The sequence below is a fragment of the Strix uralensis genome, chromosome 9 (genome assembly GCF_047716275.1).
Source record: "Strix uralensis isolate ZFMK-TIS-50842 chromosome 9, bStrUra1, whole genome shotgun sequence".
NCBI classification, from domain to species: Eukaryota; Metazoa; Chordata; class Aves; order Strigiformes; family Strigidae; genus Strix; species Strix uralensis.
Genome location: NC_133980.1, coordinates 2,204,401 through 2,223,615, shown reverse-complemented (window position 1 = coordinate 2,223,615; position 19,215 = coordinate 2,204,401). Strand labels below are relative to the sequence as shown.

The 19,215-nt window shown below is 43.8% G+C and overlaps 2 protein-coding genes across 6 annotated transcripts in view; one reads left to right on the top strand and one right to left on the bottom strand.

Annotated features, from left to right (window-relative positions):
• VEPH1 (ventricular zone expressed PH domain containing 1) overlaps positions 1-19,215 on the top strand; it is a 98,400-nt gene that overhangs the window by 25,682 nt on the left and 53,503 nt on the right. For all 5 annotated transcript variants that reach the window (XM_074878403.1, XM_074878401.1, XM_074878404.1 and 2 more), the window contains 2 exons: positions 12,481-12,647; positions 14,175-14,384. In XM_074878403.1, coding sequence (XP_074734504.1) covers positions 12,481-12,647; positions 14,175-14,384 — 377 coding nt within the window. The remainder of the gene's footprint in view (positions 1-12,480; positions 12,648-14,174; positions 14,385-19,215) is intronic.
• On the bottom strand, positions 2,653-7,839 carry PTX3 (pentraxin 3). The gene is made up of 3 exons (XM_074878407.1): positions 7,612-7,839; positions 6,682-7,215; positions 2,653-3,935 (listed from the first exon to the last, which is right to left on the bottom strand). Exons 1-3 carry the CDS (start codon positions 7,757-7,759, stop codon positions 3,322-3,324), a joined length of 1,296 nt encoding a protein of 431 aa, XP_074734508.1. The 5' UTR covers positions 7,760-7,839; the 3' UTR covers positions 2,653-3,321.

Here is a 19,215-nt window from a genome sequence, read left to right as displayed (position 1 = left end):
AGGTTTTATGGTATAGTCTTAGGTTTGGGAAAAGTGATACCTATGGCTGAAGGTTTCATCATGCCTGCTCGTTTTTGTGTATTTATGTTATTCTACCAGCAGATGTTGCTGTGGACATCAGGTTTGGAAATTCCAGACTGGAAGAGGGCACTCTGAATAGGCAAAGTGCTTTGTTTTGCATAGTGGCTTAAATGCACTGTATGTAACTTATATTTAGGGCGTGAAAAGGTTGGTTTGCTGCAGACTAAGAACCGCGCTTAAAGACTGTTTGCTGAAGGGAGAAGGGAAGCAGGAGGATAAGCTGCTTGGGGTGAATTTACCAAGCAGCGTGGAGACAAAGGGCCTTGTTTGGGTGCTGTGCAGACAGGGCTCAGCCTAATGGCACCAGGGAGACTGATAGTAGACTTTGGCCCATTGCCTGCGACTGGATTTTTTTGATTACTTGGGGCAACTGTTTGGCTGCATAATCAGTTTCTTATCTTATTAGCTACAAAAGAGCTCTTTAGAAAGAGTGTTTAACTACTCTGTTCCAGTTTGTGTGAACTCAGCTTCTAAACATGCAAATGTCTCACCGTGCCCGCGATGCTGACAGGCCCTGTGCTGACACCTTCCATCAGCATAAGGGCTCGGGCAGATTTATTCCTGTTTCCAGGGCACAGCAGCAAAACTACCCTGCAGTCATTGCTGCAATCTGAGCATCCCATGGCTGCTCCACCTTCCAGAGCTGCTCAGGCAAGGGATGTGGATGTTGCATTCAGCAGAGGCTTGTTTGAGAGCAGAACTGGGCTCAGCAACGTACTCCAGGCACGTGCGCCTTGTGCTTGCACCTTCAGTTTTACGTTTGCAGTGCAAGAGCAGGGTCGCGGTGGCTTTTCCGTACTTGGAGCCCAAACTCCCCCAAAATACTATTGACTTAGTGTTTCCAAACAGGCAAAGTAACTGTTGACAAAGAAAAACATAGTTAAGCTAGGAGGGAAAGAGAGAAGCTGATGGAGGTGACTTGTGGTGCTGGGCAGGAGGGGACTAGACTGTGGGAAAGGTTTGCTAGTCCACAGACGTGATAAAAGAAGAGCAAAGCAGTTGGAAAGCAGAGAGTTTTCCAGCTGAGTCAGTGAGAATGAAAGGACTGGCTTAGCATTTGGTCATCTGCCAAACCAGAACAGAGATAGGACGAGGCTACTTCCAAGACAAAGCATTTCAGGTATGAGGTGCAGTAAGAAAAGTAGCTGGGAAGGACTTCTGGTAATCTTTTTAAGGATTTTGCTTTTTCTGCTGCGTTTCGTGAGCATTTGTTTTCATTTAATGGAGGGCACTCTATGGTAAGAGGATTTGAGAGCGGTTTTGCCCTTGCACGATGGTGGGACCTCAAGTGTTTTTCGTAACTCTGAAGATCTGTTTTCTGGCTGACAGCGGAGGAATGGAGGTAATCTTTCATTGTTCTGTAATTAAGGTTATTTCCAGATATTATTTAGTAAGGGATTTTTGTCATGCTTACTACTAAGCATTTAAAATTTAGATACGTTTTTATTACAGGGTAATAGGAGAAATTTCAGCAATCAGAGCAGGGTTGTTTTTTTTTTTTTTTTACCTTAAACAGCATTGCCAAAACTCTGGAGCAGGTCATATAACTCTAGTTATGAAGCAGAACCCCCTTGAATGGCATAATAAAGTGGAAATTACCTTGTCATAGCTTTTTCTTACTACTTTTGTGTCGTGGGAGGAAGGATCTGGTAGCTGTGTCAAATTCAGGAATAAGCATAGCAGCAACATGGCAAGGAACTTTTCAAAGTGCGTTCTTAGGACATCTGTAGAGAATGAGAAAGAGAAACATGTGAATAGGGCAGAAGAGGGTGGGCTGCTTCCAGCGGAAATAAGAATTGCTTTGAATAAGACATTCTCCTTTAACTTGTTCAGAGGCTTCAACAGGTAGTGAATAATTGTTCTTATCATAAATGGTTACATATCCAGCGAGTAAGTATTCATCATTGTCTACTCGTGCTTGGTTTTCTACACGCAGATCACCACCAGTGTCTTGGCTCTCTGCATCTGCTTCTTATGCACTGTAGCCAGCCCTATGTTTTTATTGGAATTTGGATAAGTTTGTGAATGTGAGAGATCAAAGCTGCTGCCACTGAATATTCATCAATTCTGCCTTGTACAAAACTCCTGTTGTCATCAAACTAGTTGGTTACTTTGGATATAAGCATATCTCAAAAATGCCTATGTCCTTCTCAGAGGGCCAGTATTATGGAGTACTGATTGATTTCTATTTGGGGATATCTCAGAACCAATCCTTCCCGCAGCTTCTGAGGGCTGTGCTAGCACAGCCTCGGGCCAAGGCGCGTCTGTCAGTACGTCAGAGCATCTCTTCTGTACAAGCGACCGTGTCTGTGTGGGAGAACTCCTAGAATGGCAGATCCTTGCACGTGGCAGCATTTACAAGGGGGACTGCGGTCATGACAGGCCTTGAAACCTGGCTAATGCTTGGATTTTGGTCCTCAGAGGGTCTCTCCATCTGTACGAGATGTTGCTATTTATGTTCTCTATCAGCAGCTAAACCTGCATGGTTCAAAACATGGAAAAATTCCCAACTGGTATTTACTTTCAGAGTTTCTATTCATGAGAAGTGTGGAAAGTTTTAGTTTAGTAAAGTATCTTTATTTACAGAACAACTTTACAAAAATAATTTCAATAAAATTATTACAAAGTCAATTTACAATATAATACAGCTGTGTTTTCTCCAAATGTAACATCAGATTATGATGGGGGATATTACTTTTATATGTTAGGTCAATCCGTGGCGCAAATAATGTTTTAAACAAGGAGCTAGTTTTGTTATAGTCTACAAATTACTAACAACGATTAATAAACAACACATTTCTTGGTTTATGTGGCTCCTCTGTACAATTGACATCAGCGCTACAGAAGCCGATGACTGGAGGAGCCTGGCAGATGCGCAGCCTTACATCCGCTCTGCAGAGACCGCTCAGCCGGGGCACCATTCGCCTCTGAAAAGTCCGCAGTGGCACGCGCTTTTATACATCAGAAGGCACTGTGCTAGAGAGACAGCAGTCGTCTGACCTCGGGAACAGCTTTTCCAATATCACGCCTTGATAAATTTGGGGGATTTTTTTCCGTGTTTTGCCAAAACAGCAGGCAGGGATCGAATCCCATCTCCACAGTACCTAATTTTGTAAACTTTCAATACTAATCTTCCTTGGGAATTTGAGACACACGGGCTCCTACAGCTCTGCTTGTACATATTGGTGTTCAGCTCTTCATGAAATATGTTCTCTGCTTCAGAAACTGCCTTGGCAGAATTTAAGAAACATACTGGGCTCCTCCGTACGGCAAAACTTCTGTGACTCCCCACCCGATGATGTTGCCCCTGATGCTGCACGCGCCTTCTCCGCTCTGCGCTGCTATCTCTTTGGCGCTGAGCACTCTGTCCCACATGTTAAAGCCAGTTAATTTTCCAGAGAAGGCTAAAGCTTCGTCAAATCCCCCTCCAATGCAGCAGCCGTTCTTTTCTTGACCAATCTGCAAAATCCCTCCGTCTGGAACGGTGTGAGCGTCGGCAACGTCCACAGCGGTGGCTGCGAGCTCTCCCTTCACCCACAGGGACGCGGAGCCGTTCTCCGAGCTCCAGGCACCGCAGAGATGGATCCACTTCCCAGGAACAACTACATTTTTGACAGCTAACTTGTGCTGGTCACCACCAACAACAAGCACTGCAGACTCCCGGCTGAGATAAAGCTGGATTTCATATGGATTTAACTTGGTTCCATAGGAGAAGACAATAGTTTTGTCCAAAGCCTCAGTCACCTTGATCCAGATACAAGCAGTAAAGGAGTGAAGGGTCATTCCAGCAGTTGGGTGAACGCTCCCAAATATCTTTTTCGAACGCATGGGGAATAGAATTGCTGTTTCACACCCTGAAAAAGTTAGAACGATGGTTAAGTAAATAAAAACTAGTCTATTTGTACATGGACAGTCAGGACCCTTGACATACACTCCCTTCTGGGCTTCTTAAAGGAGTCCCCTCTCTTTCATTTAGGCCTTGTTTCAGCCTCTGTGTTCTTTTTCAGTATGGAGTGATGTAAGCAGCAACGTTACGGTGCAAGGATGGGCTCAGTGATGTGTGAAAGGGCAGGTTTAGATACCGTGTCATCCCTGGGTTAGCAGCATGAGGCTGCGGCTCTGTCACCAGTTACTTGGTGTCCTGTGGTTGTCCCCTGGACAACTGGGCAGCAGAGAAGGGGACAGGGGCTACAGAAAATCAGGCCCAGGGGGTGTTGGCAGAAGCATGCTGAGATGTGTTGATTTATTTATTATGACTCCCTTTTCCAATCCTGCCTTTAGGGCTGTTGGTCAGAAACTTTCATGCGCACTGGTTAAGCAGGGGAAACGTAGCAAACAACTGATATTTTTAAAACAGTTCATCTCTCATCTCCAATTAATATGTTGATAATAGAAATTAGATTAGTTAAAACCACTATCAGAAATTTGTGAAACTTGGAAAAGTAAGTGGTGATCACTAAAGCCAAGCCATTTTTGGTATTCTATGTGCTGTTCCCTATTTGTATAACTTAATATTCTAGGTGACACGGGGGGGAAAAGCAGCCCCTTTCTACAATTAAGCCGGTTCACTTCCTGTTTAAACAAGGTAGAGGATCTAAAACGCCTAAAATACGTGTGGAAACTTCTGCTCTAGTGAATGAAGGACTCTTTGTGCCCTCCAGGATTGCACTGCTGTGTTATTTCATCGACTGCTTCCTTTCAGCTTTGAGCACATCTACATTTCTTCATTGGCCCTTCTGAGGAGGGGCAGGGTCACTGAGCAACTGTTGGGGATACTCCTTAAAATGCTACTTAGGAACGCTGTTGTGAAAAAGCCTTCAATTAGCAAGCTTTCAGGCTTTATTATCAAGACCTAAACAAAATTAAAACCAGCACTGAAGAACAAAAAGTGTGATTAGAAAATCCCTCAAGAGTATGGCTGGCAGTAATTCAAGATGTGAGAAATTAAAGTCAGTTGCTAAAAATTTGCTTGAAAAAAAATTACAGAGAGAGGCTCTGCAAGTACTTAAAATGAATCCTTTAAATTGAAAAATAAGAACATTTTATATAAAACCACGTAGGAGCCAGTGGAAATAATCTGGATTTCCACTGGTGAGACTGAGATCTTTAATGCTGATCAAGTTTTTTTACTCTCACCTAGTGCAGAGTAACTGACTGCGAGGCTGGCTGCTTTACAGGAGAGAGATAAAGAATGAGATCATGCTTTCTGGAAGGCAAGGCTCTCTGTGTCTGGGGAAAAAAGGAGCATGCTGTAAGATCTACTCCCAGTACACAAAAGTTACTAAAGTGTGATGATAAAGGAGTAAAAGCAATTTACCCATAAAGCTGAATCCATGCCCTACATGAAAGGATGGATGAGATTGTGAAACGCTTTGATGTAAACTATTGTTATGTTGTGTTTGTATTGTAACAGGCTTGTGTAAGCTGTTGCCTTTGCTTTAGGAGTTACAACAAGCTCTGCTTCTTCCTCACCTGTGTAAGAGCTCACACTGGTGGTGCTGCTACAGGTCGTGGGCAAGGCTGGTGTAACTGCACCCCTAACTTCCTATTCGCACACGCCCGCAGGATTCTGCGAGCATGGATTTCTGTGGGGTTTTTGAGCTGCAGTAACTTAGATTTGTGGAAAATACAGTCGTTAAAGACATGTCAACGTTTAGGAGGTGTTAGTGACATTTAGTCACGTTTAATGATAGCTGTCTGGTAGGCAGAGTTATATTCCGCGTAGTTACATTGTGCATGTAGCAGTTCTGCACCCACACTTTAAATAGATGGGGGTCTGCTCTGCCATACCCACGCTGCTGTAGCTGCTTTTTGGGTGTCGTACTACAGAGCACAGAAAAACTGACATGGAATTTGAGATAGGAGCTCGTCTTTCTATGGCCATCTCTCTTGCTGAGCAATACAAATGTTTTGGAATCGAGGGAAAAAAACCCACCGCCGCAGTGTTACTAATTTTTCCATGCTTGAAGAAATATTCTGTCCTGACAGTTGCATGCAGTGAACGTGCCCTCCCTGCGGGAAGTGTGTTTAGCAGGCTGACATCAGCAGCGTGTCCTCAGATCTAGCTCTGCTCTTGGGCAGTGGGAGTTGGGGAGGAGACAACGTTTGGTTTAGGAAGAGGAAGGAGCAGGTACATGCATGGAGAGAACAGGAGAGCTCAGTGACTAGTGCGTAGGAGTTAGCAGCTGGGAAGGTAAAAGGTGAGAGAACATAATTTTTATGCTTCCTGCTCTCTGGCAACCGTTTAATCTGCAGAAGGTGGGATGCTAGCTGGATTTGCCCTGCATAAGGACTTTGATTAAACCCTTCTTTGATCCCACATTTGAAAAACTCAGTGCCTCTTTTTCGAGAACGGTTAATGGGTTTCCTCCCTGTATGTACAGAATCATCCAGGTTGGAAAAGAGCTTGAAGATCATCTAGTCCAACCATTAACCTTACACTGACTGTTCAGAGACTGCTCAAAGCTGCTGTGCTGTTCCTAAGATTGCTTTGGGGTCGTACGCAGAGGAAGGCGCTTAGGAGGGGTGTTTATAGGAGCTCTGTCAGGACAGGCCCACCAAAGAGAGCTCTCCGGAAAAGCACAGCGCATGTGGACTTACCTGCTGGCAGTAAGTGCTGAGCTGCCCATGTCTGCGATGCCTTCAGTTCAGCTCTGGTTTGCTGTAGCTCTTTCCACAGAGAGTTCAAAATGAGGTTGTCTCCTCTGGTGGGACTGAATTTATCCTGCTGAAAAGCTGTTTCCTGAGCCTCCACCTCGGACCTCCTCAGCCAAGCGCTCTCCAGCCGGCCGAGCCTGCTGGACACGTTGTGGCTCAGCAGGAGAACGTGCTCGAGAACCTTTCCTTGCTCAGACTCCTGAAGCCTCTTGGCTTCTTCAGCTTGGTCACTGCTCCTCACAAGCGCCTGCTCTACCTGTGACACGACGCGGGAGGTGACTTTCTCGACCGTGGCAGCGAAGGTGCCCGTGAGGCTGGTGGTGAGCTGGCTCAGCTCTGCTTTCAGGGTCTGCAGGTCCACCTTCAGGACCTCATCCATCGCCTGCAGCATCATGTTCTCTTTCATCTGTGAGTTCTCGAGCATGATGAAGAGCTTGTCCCACTCAGTGTGCTCTCGTTGGCAGTCGGACAAAACAGCTGGAATGGAAGAGACAGATGTTGCTATTCCTTTGTACTTACATTTTTAAACAGGAGTATTTGACAAAATCTGGCTGTGTGCAAGGCTTATGTGCTCCAGACTGTCAGTGTGTTTCCTTCTATATCAAAACAGAAAAGTAGTGTGCGTTATAGCAATTCTGAAACTGTCATCGGCAGTCTTTTGCAGGAAAACTGAAAAATAAAGAGTATAAAGTAAATTCCAAGGCACACCATCCAATGCTCTAGCAATTGCCATACATAATAATCTACTGATACAAGCACATGCTGCTTCCTCTGGGAAAAAAAAAAAATGTTTGTAATAATAACTGTTACAAGAGCTAGGCAACAAAGAATGCAATTCTGCCCTTAACACAAATTTAGTTTAAATCTACTTACTTTCCTCAGTACCAAGAACTGGACCTTCAATTTCATTATCCAGATTCACATACATTAGATCATAGTCCTCATCTTCCTCCAAAACAGAAACAGAAACCCTGAAAACACAGAACAGCATAAGCAGAGAAAGTATTTCTTGGGGCCGCATTCTCGAGCTGCTTCCTGAAAATAGCTGGGCTGTCTGGAGCTAAAGTCAGAGTCAGCCTTCAGCAGAGACAAGAGTGCGAGCGAGACGCGGCGAGGAGCCCCTAATAAATGCTCCGAGCGCCTCGGCTTGAATGAATGAGCAGTGCTGGTGCCAGTGTTGTAATAAGAGCACTTCTGCCTGTTGGTTTTGGCTGAGAGGAGGAGGGGGCGTGCAGCTCGCTCGACTCCAGCCTTCCAGGTTTGCACTGGGGGGAGATGAACTGACTCACGGAGGGGAAGAAACAGGGAAAGCTGCTCTTGTGAGCTGCCGCTTCCCCTCCGAGAGCGGGTGGTTGTAACGTGCAGCGATGCGAGGGCGGGGGCTGCAATCACTTGGAGTTCGCTGCCTACAAGCATTGGCTTTGTGGGTTATTTTGTGTTATTTGTGGACAGGAAAGCCTTCTCTGCAAACCCCATTTTGTAGTTGGTACGTGCAAGGGCTCTGGAGGGGATTGGTAGAAAAATAAACATACCTAGGGTTGGTCTGGATACACGTGGATGGTTTGACCTAAATATTGTAGCTTTTTTGCTGGTTATATATAAAAACTTCTATTATATACTAACAGTTTACTGCTTTAAGCAGTAAAGGAGAACTCACAAAGACAGCTTGTTAGGGTTTTGCTATTCTAGCCCTAATTACCAATAACAGCATCATAACTATGTGGCTAATATGCTACCGCTAATATTTTGTTTCGGGAGCATGTAGAGTGGCAGCTGCATGATTAGAGTTGTTTCTGTTAACCTTGGAAAATAAAAAAAAAAATGAAACAAGGCACTCTTGGATTAGACATTAATCTAGTGCTAAGTATTATTGTTACTGGTGTTAATCTGCTTTAAATTCTGAAAGCTTATCACTTCAATGGGCCATTATTTCTGAGATGCATTGTTTAGGTGAGATAAGGGGTAATATGGTACAAATTAGATATTAGCTATGAAATATTCAGAGAATAGCAAAAAAACCCAACCCATAATCACATCTGACTTGCAATCTGTGTTCCCTTTCCATTTGAGTCTCTGCTTTAGCCCTTACCACTATATATAGGAGTGTGTGACAAGGGCCTTGGGCCCCTGTTCTCACTCGTTCAGCCTCCGCCACCTGGGCCAGGAGCAGGAGGTGCAGCCACACGAGGCAGTTGAGACAGAATCCGTGGCCTCAACCATTTCCTCCTCCTGCAGCACGAACCAAGAGGCACTTCCCAGGTGTTGCCTTTTGACTGAGGAGGGAGGTAAAGCTGGAGGGTCCCCAGCCCGCTCCTGGCTCCTCCAGGCTTGTTCCCAGCACCCCAAGGCCACCTGATGCTCTGGGCACTGCAGAAGACTGCCGAGAGCCCGGTGATGCTGCACCAGCTGCCTCCCGGCGCCCAGCCTTGCTTGGGCAAACCTGGGCCACCTGGGCGTTGGGCTTGCTGGCCACAGCACCCTGCAATTCCTAAGTGCCACACTGTCTCACTGTTTTGCCCGATGTGTACAGGGGGTTCCTGCCACTGTGAAGCCTACAGCTGCTCTCCTGCAAACGCAAATAATAAGTAATAATGTCAAAGTGATGTATTAGAAACCTCAAAGGTTTGGTGAAGTAGAGGCAAAAGTTTTCGAGGAGGTATGTGCCTAACTTAAGTCATTCTGGGGAAAAAACTAGTCTTGATGCACAAGCTTTTATCTTTGAATACTCAATTTGGAGTGAATGTCAAAACACCACTGTATAGCGTTGAGAGCTCCTTCTGTCCACGTTAGTTTGCAGCATGCTACCAGGCTCTTTCTCTTTTTTTTTTTTTTTTTTTTCTTCTTCCCCAGGCTCTCTGCTTCTGGGTTGGGCAGAGCAGAGACTGAGCACAAGGTGACCTTTGGTGCTCGTTATGTGTGCAGGGAGCGTGGCCAAAGCGTGCCCAGGGCATGGTCCTGGTTGGGGTTGCCCTGGCTGCGTCCTCCCTGCCTGACTTGCAGCCAGCCGTGCAAAGCCATCGAGTGGCCCCAACTGTACATTAGTCTTTTCCTGACTTGCATAATTCCCAATGTGTGGTCTGCTTGGAAAGGCTGAGAAAATCTAATCTGGAAAGTATTGGGGGTAAGGGTGGTAGAGGAAGGAAGAGAGAGAGAAGGTAATTAAGGAGTTGAGTATAATGTTTTTCCATTCTGGGAGAACAAACTTACTTTTTAGGCTCTTAGTTTAGACTGAGACAGATTAAGCAAGATGGAAGAAAGGAAATTACTTGGGAATGGGCACAATATCACCTCTGACTGTCTGAGCACTGAGAATCAAAAGGTTGGTGAGCTGCATGTGCGTAAATCCCTTAAAAACTGAAAAGATGTGACAAACAAATAGCAAGAGGTGCTCAGAGCTAGCTTGAAACATGAAAAGACAAGAAAATAGTGACTTGGGTTGTGCTTTATGACCTTTCTTAAGTTATATGAAGAACAGACACAAACTGCGGTATCTGCTTGGATTGTTTATGAGTTTGTAAACACAGGTTATTCAATTAAAAGCAATTCCATGTCAGTGAGGTCACTTAAATATCACTCCAGTGTGATGGGGTTGCTTCTAAATTGCCTTCGCTTTTCATTTCTCTTGGTTAGCAAATGTAAACCCAGCAATGTTTGCTGTGGGAAACTGCCCAAATTTGCATTTGTACAACGTATTTTTGTTCAGAGTTTTGTGGCTGTGATCCATCATGTTGTGTCGTGACAAATAGTATCACTCCTCTAATACATCTGATACTTTAAACGCTTGTTTTCTCAGATTGAATAATTAGTCTTACTCTCCAGATACCTTCCTATCTGTGACATCCCAGCTTAGGCAATAGCATGCCTCAGGTTCAGGGCTGGTTTTCCTTGTTTAAAGCTGCTCGTTTTTGTTAGTTTCTGCTGAATTCCCTCCCTCTGCATTTTTACAGCTGAGATGAATTTTGCCTGTCCAGGAACATGGGAATTTCATCTTTTGCAATTGTTACCATTGCTGAAATTCAAGTGGAGCTTAAGGGCTCTGTTCCATATGGGCAGAAAATTTCCAGTGGAAGCTAAACATGTGCAAGTGCAAAGAAAGGACTTATTTCTGTAAGCACTAAACTATCTGGAGAAGAAAATAAGTTTTAGTGTATTCAGTTACAAAATTTTTCAATTTGGAACTCAGATGTGACTCTAGAAAAGTTCAATAAATACATCTTCTCACCATTTTGGTTCTAACTTTGGGTGAGTTGGTGCTTTGCATGAATCCCATGGTATGATAGTGACACAAGTGACACGTTTTTACACATCGACTTGTAACATTAGGAGGATATTTGCACGAAAAATTTGGCTAGAAAATGGCTGGAACTGAACAGCTTGTGAATTTGTTTAGAGTAATTCCTCAGCAAATATCTTTCCTTTGCAGCTGGCCTTTGTGCTTTATATATAGAAAACAAGACAGAAATTTGCCACATCCATGGGACTAGAGGCGGGGTCTGAACCTTGTCTTTAGCGCTGCAGAGGTTGTACGGAGGGCTCAGAGCTGCCTTCAAGGAGAAGCCAATGATTCTTCAGGCAGAATAAATGCTTCAGGGTAGGATGCAGAAGTGTGGCTGGCTGAAGTGTGGAGGCACTCCTCTGAAGCAGAAGGACCCCTTAGGGATCATTACAAGCTGCTCGACTAAAAGTTGTCTGAACCTGCGATGAATTAGACGTGAGTTACTTGGCTCAGAGGTGACGTTGCGAGGCCTAACAGTGTCTTGGGGTGTGTTTTCTGTATCTGGCAAGAGCACGATGTCGTCCAGGCTGAACCCATCTATCCTTTTTCTACCAGCCATGAAGTGACCTGCTTATCTTCCAAAATTACGCAGCTCAGATTTAGATTGGAGAAAAAGCAGCAGGCCAGAGAGCTAGTTCCTATTGGAAACCAAATCCAAAGAGACCTTAAGGACTTTCAAGGGTTTACAAAAAGGAGCCACACTACATTGCAATAGGCAGATGTTTTCCATATGTTGTTCAAGTGAAACTTAAATATATTGAGGCAGGCATGTACAGCAATGTGAAGTTATATATTTTGGTATGAGCCTGGGCTTCAAATTGAATTATGCGCAGACATCTTAAGAAAACGTGTGAGAGAGGGTTTTGCATATCTTTGTCTGTCTGCAGTTGACTCTCTCTGGCTCCTTTCTATTCCTGGAAATGGCATCCTTAACTATTTATGTTCAAATTTACTGTCATGCATATTTAGTTCTCTTAATAACCAGCTATTTTTTCCACATGCTGCTTATTTAATTTGAAAGTCTGAATCTCGACAAAGGGATTATAGCTTTTATGTCTTTTCTAGCCTTCTTTCTTTCTTTCTTTTTTTAAAATTAATTTAAATCGCAGTTAGTTTGGTCTAGGATTTAACAGAGTATCATCCTAATCTGAAAGCTCGTTAAGCAAACTTCTCATGATATTGTACTTGAGAATGAAAATTATAATTAATAGGATTTTTTTTTTTTTTTTTTTTTTACACCTACATCATTATACCTGCAATGATTAATTCTCTTTAGGCTATTTATTGGGCTTCTTGGCCCAGTATATATTTTTCTACAGTGTGTTTTATGCCTCCCTGGTTTTGTACTGATGACTCTTAAATAAAACTGGTGTCTCCAGGTGTGTGCTGATTTTTCTAGGGCTCTCTCCAGCTTGAGGGTACGGCCACGCATCAAGTCACTGCCCTCTCATTTCCTCTGTTCTCAGGGAACTCGCTGCTGCTGCGTGTCCTGCCTGCTCTGTACGAGAAGCGACCGCAGCCAATAAACCTCCACCTGAGAGAGCTGGTGGCACTGATGGCTCAGCTGGATCAAGCCGAACACCACCACCTCCTCAGGCTCCTCCAGATCGTGGCTAGGAAGAAAGAACTGGGGGTAAAACTGTTTGGAAGATCTTACTGCTAAATGCTGCACCTCCTTTTGGAGGAGTTTATTTGTTTCAGATGACTTGGCAAGGTCTGCCTGCTAGCTGCTCTCCCAACAGTGAGGAGTCCCATAACATGCATGACAGTGCTTTCCTATGCTAATTCCCCGTGAATTCTTTCATTCCATTCCAAATTCTCCATCTAATCATAAAGAGAGCATAACAATGACTCTGCTGGACCAAAAAGTTTGTGTTAAACCAGAACTGTTTTCAACTTTTTTTGGCTCTTGCTCTGTCAGCTGAGTATGAATTCCCATAGCTATGGTTCCGTTAGAACATATGAACTGTGTTAAATTACATATTAAGGAAAATCAAAATGAGTTAGGAATTAATTAGGAGTGAGCTGGAGATTAATTAAGGCAAGACATATCATGCTTTGGAAACTGCGTGTCATTGGCAGCACGCAGCACAGTAGAACAAGGCACAAAACTACCTGCTTTGTGAATTCATGAAATTCATAGAATCTTTGGAAAAGAAGAATTAACAGTAGTTAGTACTGTTCCCCCAGGTAGCTGAGGAAGCTTTATCGTAGTACACAGTCCCAGATGAAATGCAGCTCCTTTTGGAAGCAAGGGACTTGTCAGCCGAGGGAGCTGTGGTGCACCACTGGCTATTGCAGGGCTCTACGCTGGAGCTGACACGTCTGAAGTTGTTTTGTATTCTCATTATTACTATTATTACCATTTATTCCTACTAACAATTTATTCAGCCACCCACCTGCAGTATTTTGCCAGAGCGATAGGTGTCAACTTGCTAAAACTGATAATCCTCAAAAAAATAACAGAAGAATGGGTCACCTTATGCCCCATTTCTGCCTTGAAATGTCTTTACACAGATGCAACAGTTTCACTGAATCAGAGGTGGGTGTGTGAGTGTGCACGTACGTGTGTTTATATGAAAAACAATCATTCAGTAGATGGTTGTATACACTGTATCCTGTTTGTAAGATGATTTTAAGGACTACACCCTCAGCCTCTTGAAAATTGTGTTTTTATAAGAAATGACATCTTGCCTACAGCATTTTTCTGTGCGATGAGGATTTGCCTCTTATTTTTTCCTTTGTTCCAGCTATTAACCTTGTCACGTTATTTAGTTTCCGGTAGAAACCAAAAATTTCTACTAGTACTTTACTGGATCATTGGGGGAGACTAAGTCTTATCTTGTTTTAATCAATAAAGTACAGGACTGGCCCAGAGCAAGGGAAATATTTGGTGAGGGTTTTTTTGTCTTTTTTAACAATTGAGCATTTCCTTACTTATATATGCATAACTGCAATATTTTAGGGCTACAGCCTACCCTTATTCCATATGTTGAGCTGAACTTCGATTGACCTCAGCAATAGCTCTGTGCAAAGGTCAGCAAGGGTGGAAAACTGATTTTATTTTTATCACTCCAATGTACAGGACCTCTTTTGGTTATACGTGTTCACAACTGACAACTATATTCACGACTCGTTTCTGTCTGATTTTTTTTAATAGGTGCTGAAAGAGTGTATTCCATTTCTGTTTGGACACTTGAGAGACCCTAACCACAGTGACATTATTCTAAATATACTTACAGAAATATCCAGCTATGAACCGACAGCCTTAGCCACTTTTCTTCCAATGCTGAAAGAAATTGGTGAGAGTTTTCCAGGTTTGATTGGGCAAACAGCAAAGATCTTTGGAGCTGTTGGACATATTGATGAAGTAAGTTTAAAAACAAAAGAAGTGGGTTGGTTGGTTTTAGGGTTGGGTTGTTTTGATGTTTGGGTTGGGTTTTTTTTTCTAAATCTTGCATAAAGTAATACATCTAAGTATTCTTTTCTTCATGAGTAACCAGACTGCCCTACCCAGAACATACTCCTGCTCGTGAGACCACGATAGGTCTAGACTGTAATACCAGCGTGGCTAGGAGAGCAAGTACCACAAAAATCAGATGTGGTATTTTGGTGACTAAGACTGCCCTTCGATCTTCTAACCACGGAGCAGTGACGTAGTAAAGGGTCTCTGCAGAAATGGGGTTCAGGTTAATGGGAAAGAAGGAAACTTTCTAGAAGAGATTAATGAGTGTGAAAAAGAGAAATATCTAAATTCTCATAACTGTAAAGATAAATATAAAATTATTATTTACTGTGTATCTGGTCTGTGCACATATACGCTCTGTTTATACAAATTGTCTGTTTATGGAATGGTTAAAACTCCTATTTGATAAAAGCACATAATCGTCATGATCCCAGGGGCTTAGCTAAGTTAGGTTGCCGTGTACCTATATGTGAAATGAAAGGCAGAGAAAAAGAAAAACATACTTTGCACACCCTTTGTATGATATCATATTTTAGATGCATTTAGCCTTCAGGAATGTTGTAATCATGCAGTGAAATATGAACTTTCTCGTATAGTGTAATCCAGATTTTTTTGGCTTTGTAGCCATAGTTAATTGGATACTTCAGACAAATGTCTTTATAATGAAAACACTCGGTGGTGATGCTGGGCTTAAGCCTCACCACATCTTGGTTCAGGATCTGACCCAATGGGAACATAATGCCTAGAAAGGATTTACAGTGACAAACTCCTAAAAAATTATGGGAGTTTCATGGCAGCGTAATGACTTCGCACTGAAGTTTTTGCTTTAGTCATAACTGTGCAGTCTGGATGCAGGAGCGATGTTCACCTAATCCAGGTGACATGACCAGACTCAAACACACTGTGTATACAAAAACCATCAGGCAGCTCCCAGAGCCCTCTGCCCTCCCTAAAATACCACCTCTGATGGGCAGCCCAAGAGCCCAGCAGCGAGGGATGCTGCTTATGAAGGTCCCGTGTTAGCCCTGTCCTGCTGGGATTGGGAGATGCCTTAGACCCCAACGAGACCCGTTTTACCCTGCTGCTATCCCCCGCTCCTAAAAATACACCCTAGAGGAGATTACCACCACGAGCTTGTAAACTACCTGATTGCTTGCGTGTCCTGAGGCCACCCAACTGGTTACTTATGACACATCATGATTTCTAATGAGATTTTATTTTCATTCCCAGGTATGAGTTTATGTGTCTTTCACCACTGTTAATAGACATTTTCCTTCCACCTCAAATCACCATTCTGTAAAGGCAAAAATAATGTTCTGCTGAACTCAGAGAGTTTCTGCTAAATAATTCAAATTTTTATGGCTGGGACAAAACTCGATTATATAGCAGCAAATTAATGGCATGTAATAAATCTAACCATTTGCTGAAGTGTGGCACTGATGCTGTACAGTAACCTGGATAATTTATTTCAGCAAAGAGCTGAATCCCGCAGTTTCTGTGTCCTTTCAGTGATCCTTGAGGCAAAACTTGGACTAAGTCAACTGGAGTTTGCATAAAGGCTAGAGATTTCACTGTAGGTTTTGCCTTCCTGCATCAGACTTTTTGGTCATCCTCCTTCCAAACTGGCCTCCAGCGGAGTCAAAGGAGGAGGGGAGAAAAGTGGCATTGTTTGGCTGTGCGGGAGAAAATATTCCGTGTATTTATCTTCTGCCTTAAGATGACTTCTGCCTTTTAGATACAGATAACGATGTGCTTTCATTAAGGATAGTGGTCATCATGGAGATGATGGATAGTGGAGATAGAATCTCCAGAGAAAGCAGTTTCTTTTGGCCCCTATCCAAAGTCAGTCCCTTAAATCTCCGGTGTGGGTGTTGTTGGGGGTCAGGCTCTGTGCCCGGTGCCACTGCTTGCTGGCAGCTCTCAGTGTGTTTGGGTAACGACTCGGCTCGATGATGAAGGACCAGCGGTGCACCTCGAAGCATCTCGCCTACCCTCGTGTAGGCACGTCGGGCAAACCCATCATAGGGCATCAGGGTGCGTTATGCTCAAGGTAAAGCAAGACACATGAAAAACGCAGGGAAGTTTAAGGGTAAATTTCCTTTGTGCAACCTTTTTAATAATTCAGAATTTTCTCAGTAATACTCTTAAATGAGACAGTTGCACTAATTTAACTGGATATTGTGGCATGGGGGAGCCTGGTGGGAGGCAGGGAGGAGCAGAGGGGCGGGGGGCGGCCCCTCTGCTCTCCCGGTCACTGGCACAGAGGGATGTTGTGCCACTCTTATGTCACTTGTTGCAATAAGGCTGATCCTTTCTCCTTTGGCATTTAGTTTTGAGTGTGTATTGGCTGGGCAACGGGTGTCTGATCGCACAGGAAGACACTACGCTTGCTGTTTCTGCTGATCTTGAGCTTTATATTCATTTAAAATGCAATTTATCTCCTGAGAATCAAAACCAGATTTGGTTTGGCTTTGTAAATCTTATTTCTGGAGTGGGAGAAGCCAAAATCACATTGAAGACTGTGAGCAAATGAAGTTTGTTGTTCCCTCCTTGTTTACTTACATCACCCCAGCAAAGTTTACCTTTTTAAGAACTGCAGCTGACCACATTTAGTTCTGCTTTTACTACTTAAGAGTCAACATCTCCTAGAAGCTTTACAGGTTATAACTAGCTAATCCTCAAATGAGCACAGCTGGGATCAGAATTCAAGGATTTATTTCAGATTCTGTGTTTTAGCGTGTTGAACCGGCTCTTCCCATGGGAGTGTCTCTGAGGCCCCTTTTCTGCTGCATTCTGCTGCTTAAAAGGGACTGAATTTATTTTGCCTTTTGTTGTTACTGTTTTATGCCAATACCAAGAATAAGCAAGGAACCAACTGGACATGTTGTATTTCATATATTGTTGGAAATTATAGACTACAGAAAGTTTACAAAGAAACGATTTGCAGAATGTTTTCTTCTTGTATTTGTTAATTGGTTGGTTTGTGCTGATACACGTAGCTACCAAGCATTGCATGTGCAGCCTGAGCAAGCCTGCGTTGAATAATTAATCTCCAATCTCTCTTTTAGAAGTGTCAAACTGGCATTATGTCCTCTGTCATATGTCTTATTTTTCGAAGAAACTGCAAGCTGCTAACTTGGCAGCAGAGTGCATTCCAGCCCGCTCTGCCACCACGAGCGCTGCGTGTTTGCAGAGATGGCACGCTTGTCATCTGCTTGTACTGGGCTCTCTTCTAGTGACAGCCGGGAGACCTTTCACTAGATACTCAAAAACATTGATAAAAACAACATGCAAAGGATGGCAGAGGTGAACGTTCCAACATGAGATGAGTGGCTCCTCTCCTTGTTTTGCTTTCTAAAAAGATAGAAAGCATGAATACTTCTGGATTATGGAAGATCTGCCCTGATTGAAATATCTAAGTAGTTACCAGCAATCCGGTGACTTGATTTTGTTTCTGCAATCACCTTTAAGCCTTATCAGTCTGTGAGGCTCCTGACATCAATGCCAGGCTTGCACAGCACTGTCACCCGGCCACAGGTTACACACCCTGTGAAACCCCACCACTGGATCTGAAGGATCTGGATGTGCTTCTGGCAGTGCCACGCTGCCGGTTTGGTTCTTCCCTCTGGTATAAACAGTGCAGAAAGAGCCTTAAAATGTGCTTGGGTGGTGGCTGGGTGTTGCATCCTGGAGCTAAGGCTAGTCACCATTTTGGGGGCAAAACTTACGCTAGAGTTGCTGGGGGGGCTTAGGCAGATCTGGGGGAAGTTGAATCCCTCTTCTCTAGGTTGAACACTTTTGTTTCATGGGGCTTTTCCCTCTTTTGTGATGTGAGATGTGGTCTGCTGCCCCTCATCACCTGGGCAAGTTCCCTCTTCCTTCACAGACATAACTGATGATCTTTTTCTCACCTTCTTGTGAGTTTTGCCTCTTTACCGTAAGGATTTTTTTTGTTCTTTCAGGGAACTTGAGTGTTTTGTGGCCCACAGTTTTGTGGGGGTATGAGGAGCTACTTTGATGGGACATTCATTGGCCCACAATTGCCTGGGGTTGCATCCAGATGTGGTGACCAAAGGGAACCTGTGCCTCTTGTGTGTTTAGTAACACAGCAGATCTCTCATAGTCCTCCTTTTCCATTGTAAAGGTTTTATTTGCTTTCCTCCGCTGGTTCCTTGTGCAGATTTTGCCCCCACCCTATTTTGAGCCAAGAGATGGGTCGTGTCTCTTCATGCTCCTGTGCAGATCAGGCTTCTTGAAAGGAAGAAAAGAGCCATGGATTTCTCTGATGTATGGGGAATGACTCACTGCAATGCAGACAATCAGCCTGCGATAAAATAAGCAGAAACACATCTGGCATCATAAAAGCTGGACAGATCTTAAAGACTCAGTATATAACAATGAGCGCACCCACAAGAAAGAATTAAAAGAGCACTCTGATCTCTAAGCGTAACTGCTAAGTTACAAACATTACTGCAGCCAGTTCATTTATTTAAATCGGGTCCAAGTAGAAACGTGCAAGCAGCAAAATGGTCCCTGCGGACACACGCGCTGCTGACGGTCTCGTCTCGTAGCCCACCATGGCAATGCCTTCCTGAAAACCTCTGTTGTCACTTCTCCCCCTCTTCCTTTTCCTGTAACAGAGCCACGTTACAGATACGCTGCTAGTTCTTACTTATAGATGCGAATCAGCACCGGCATCCCCTTCCCGGCCAAGCAAAACACGTGGGAAATGAAA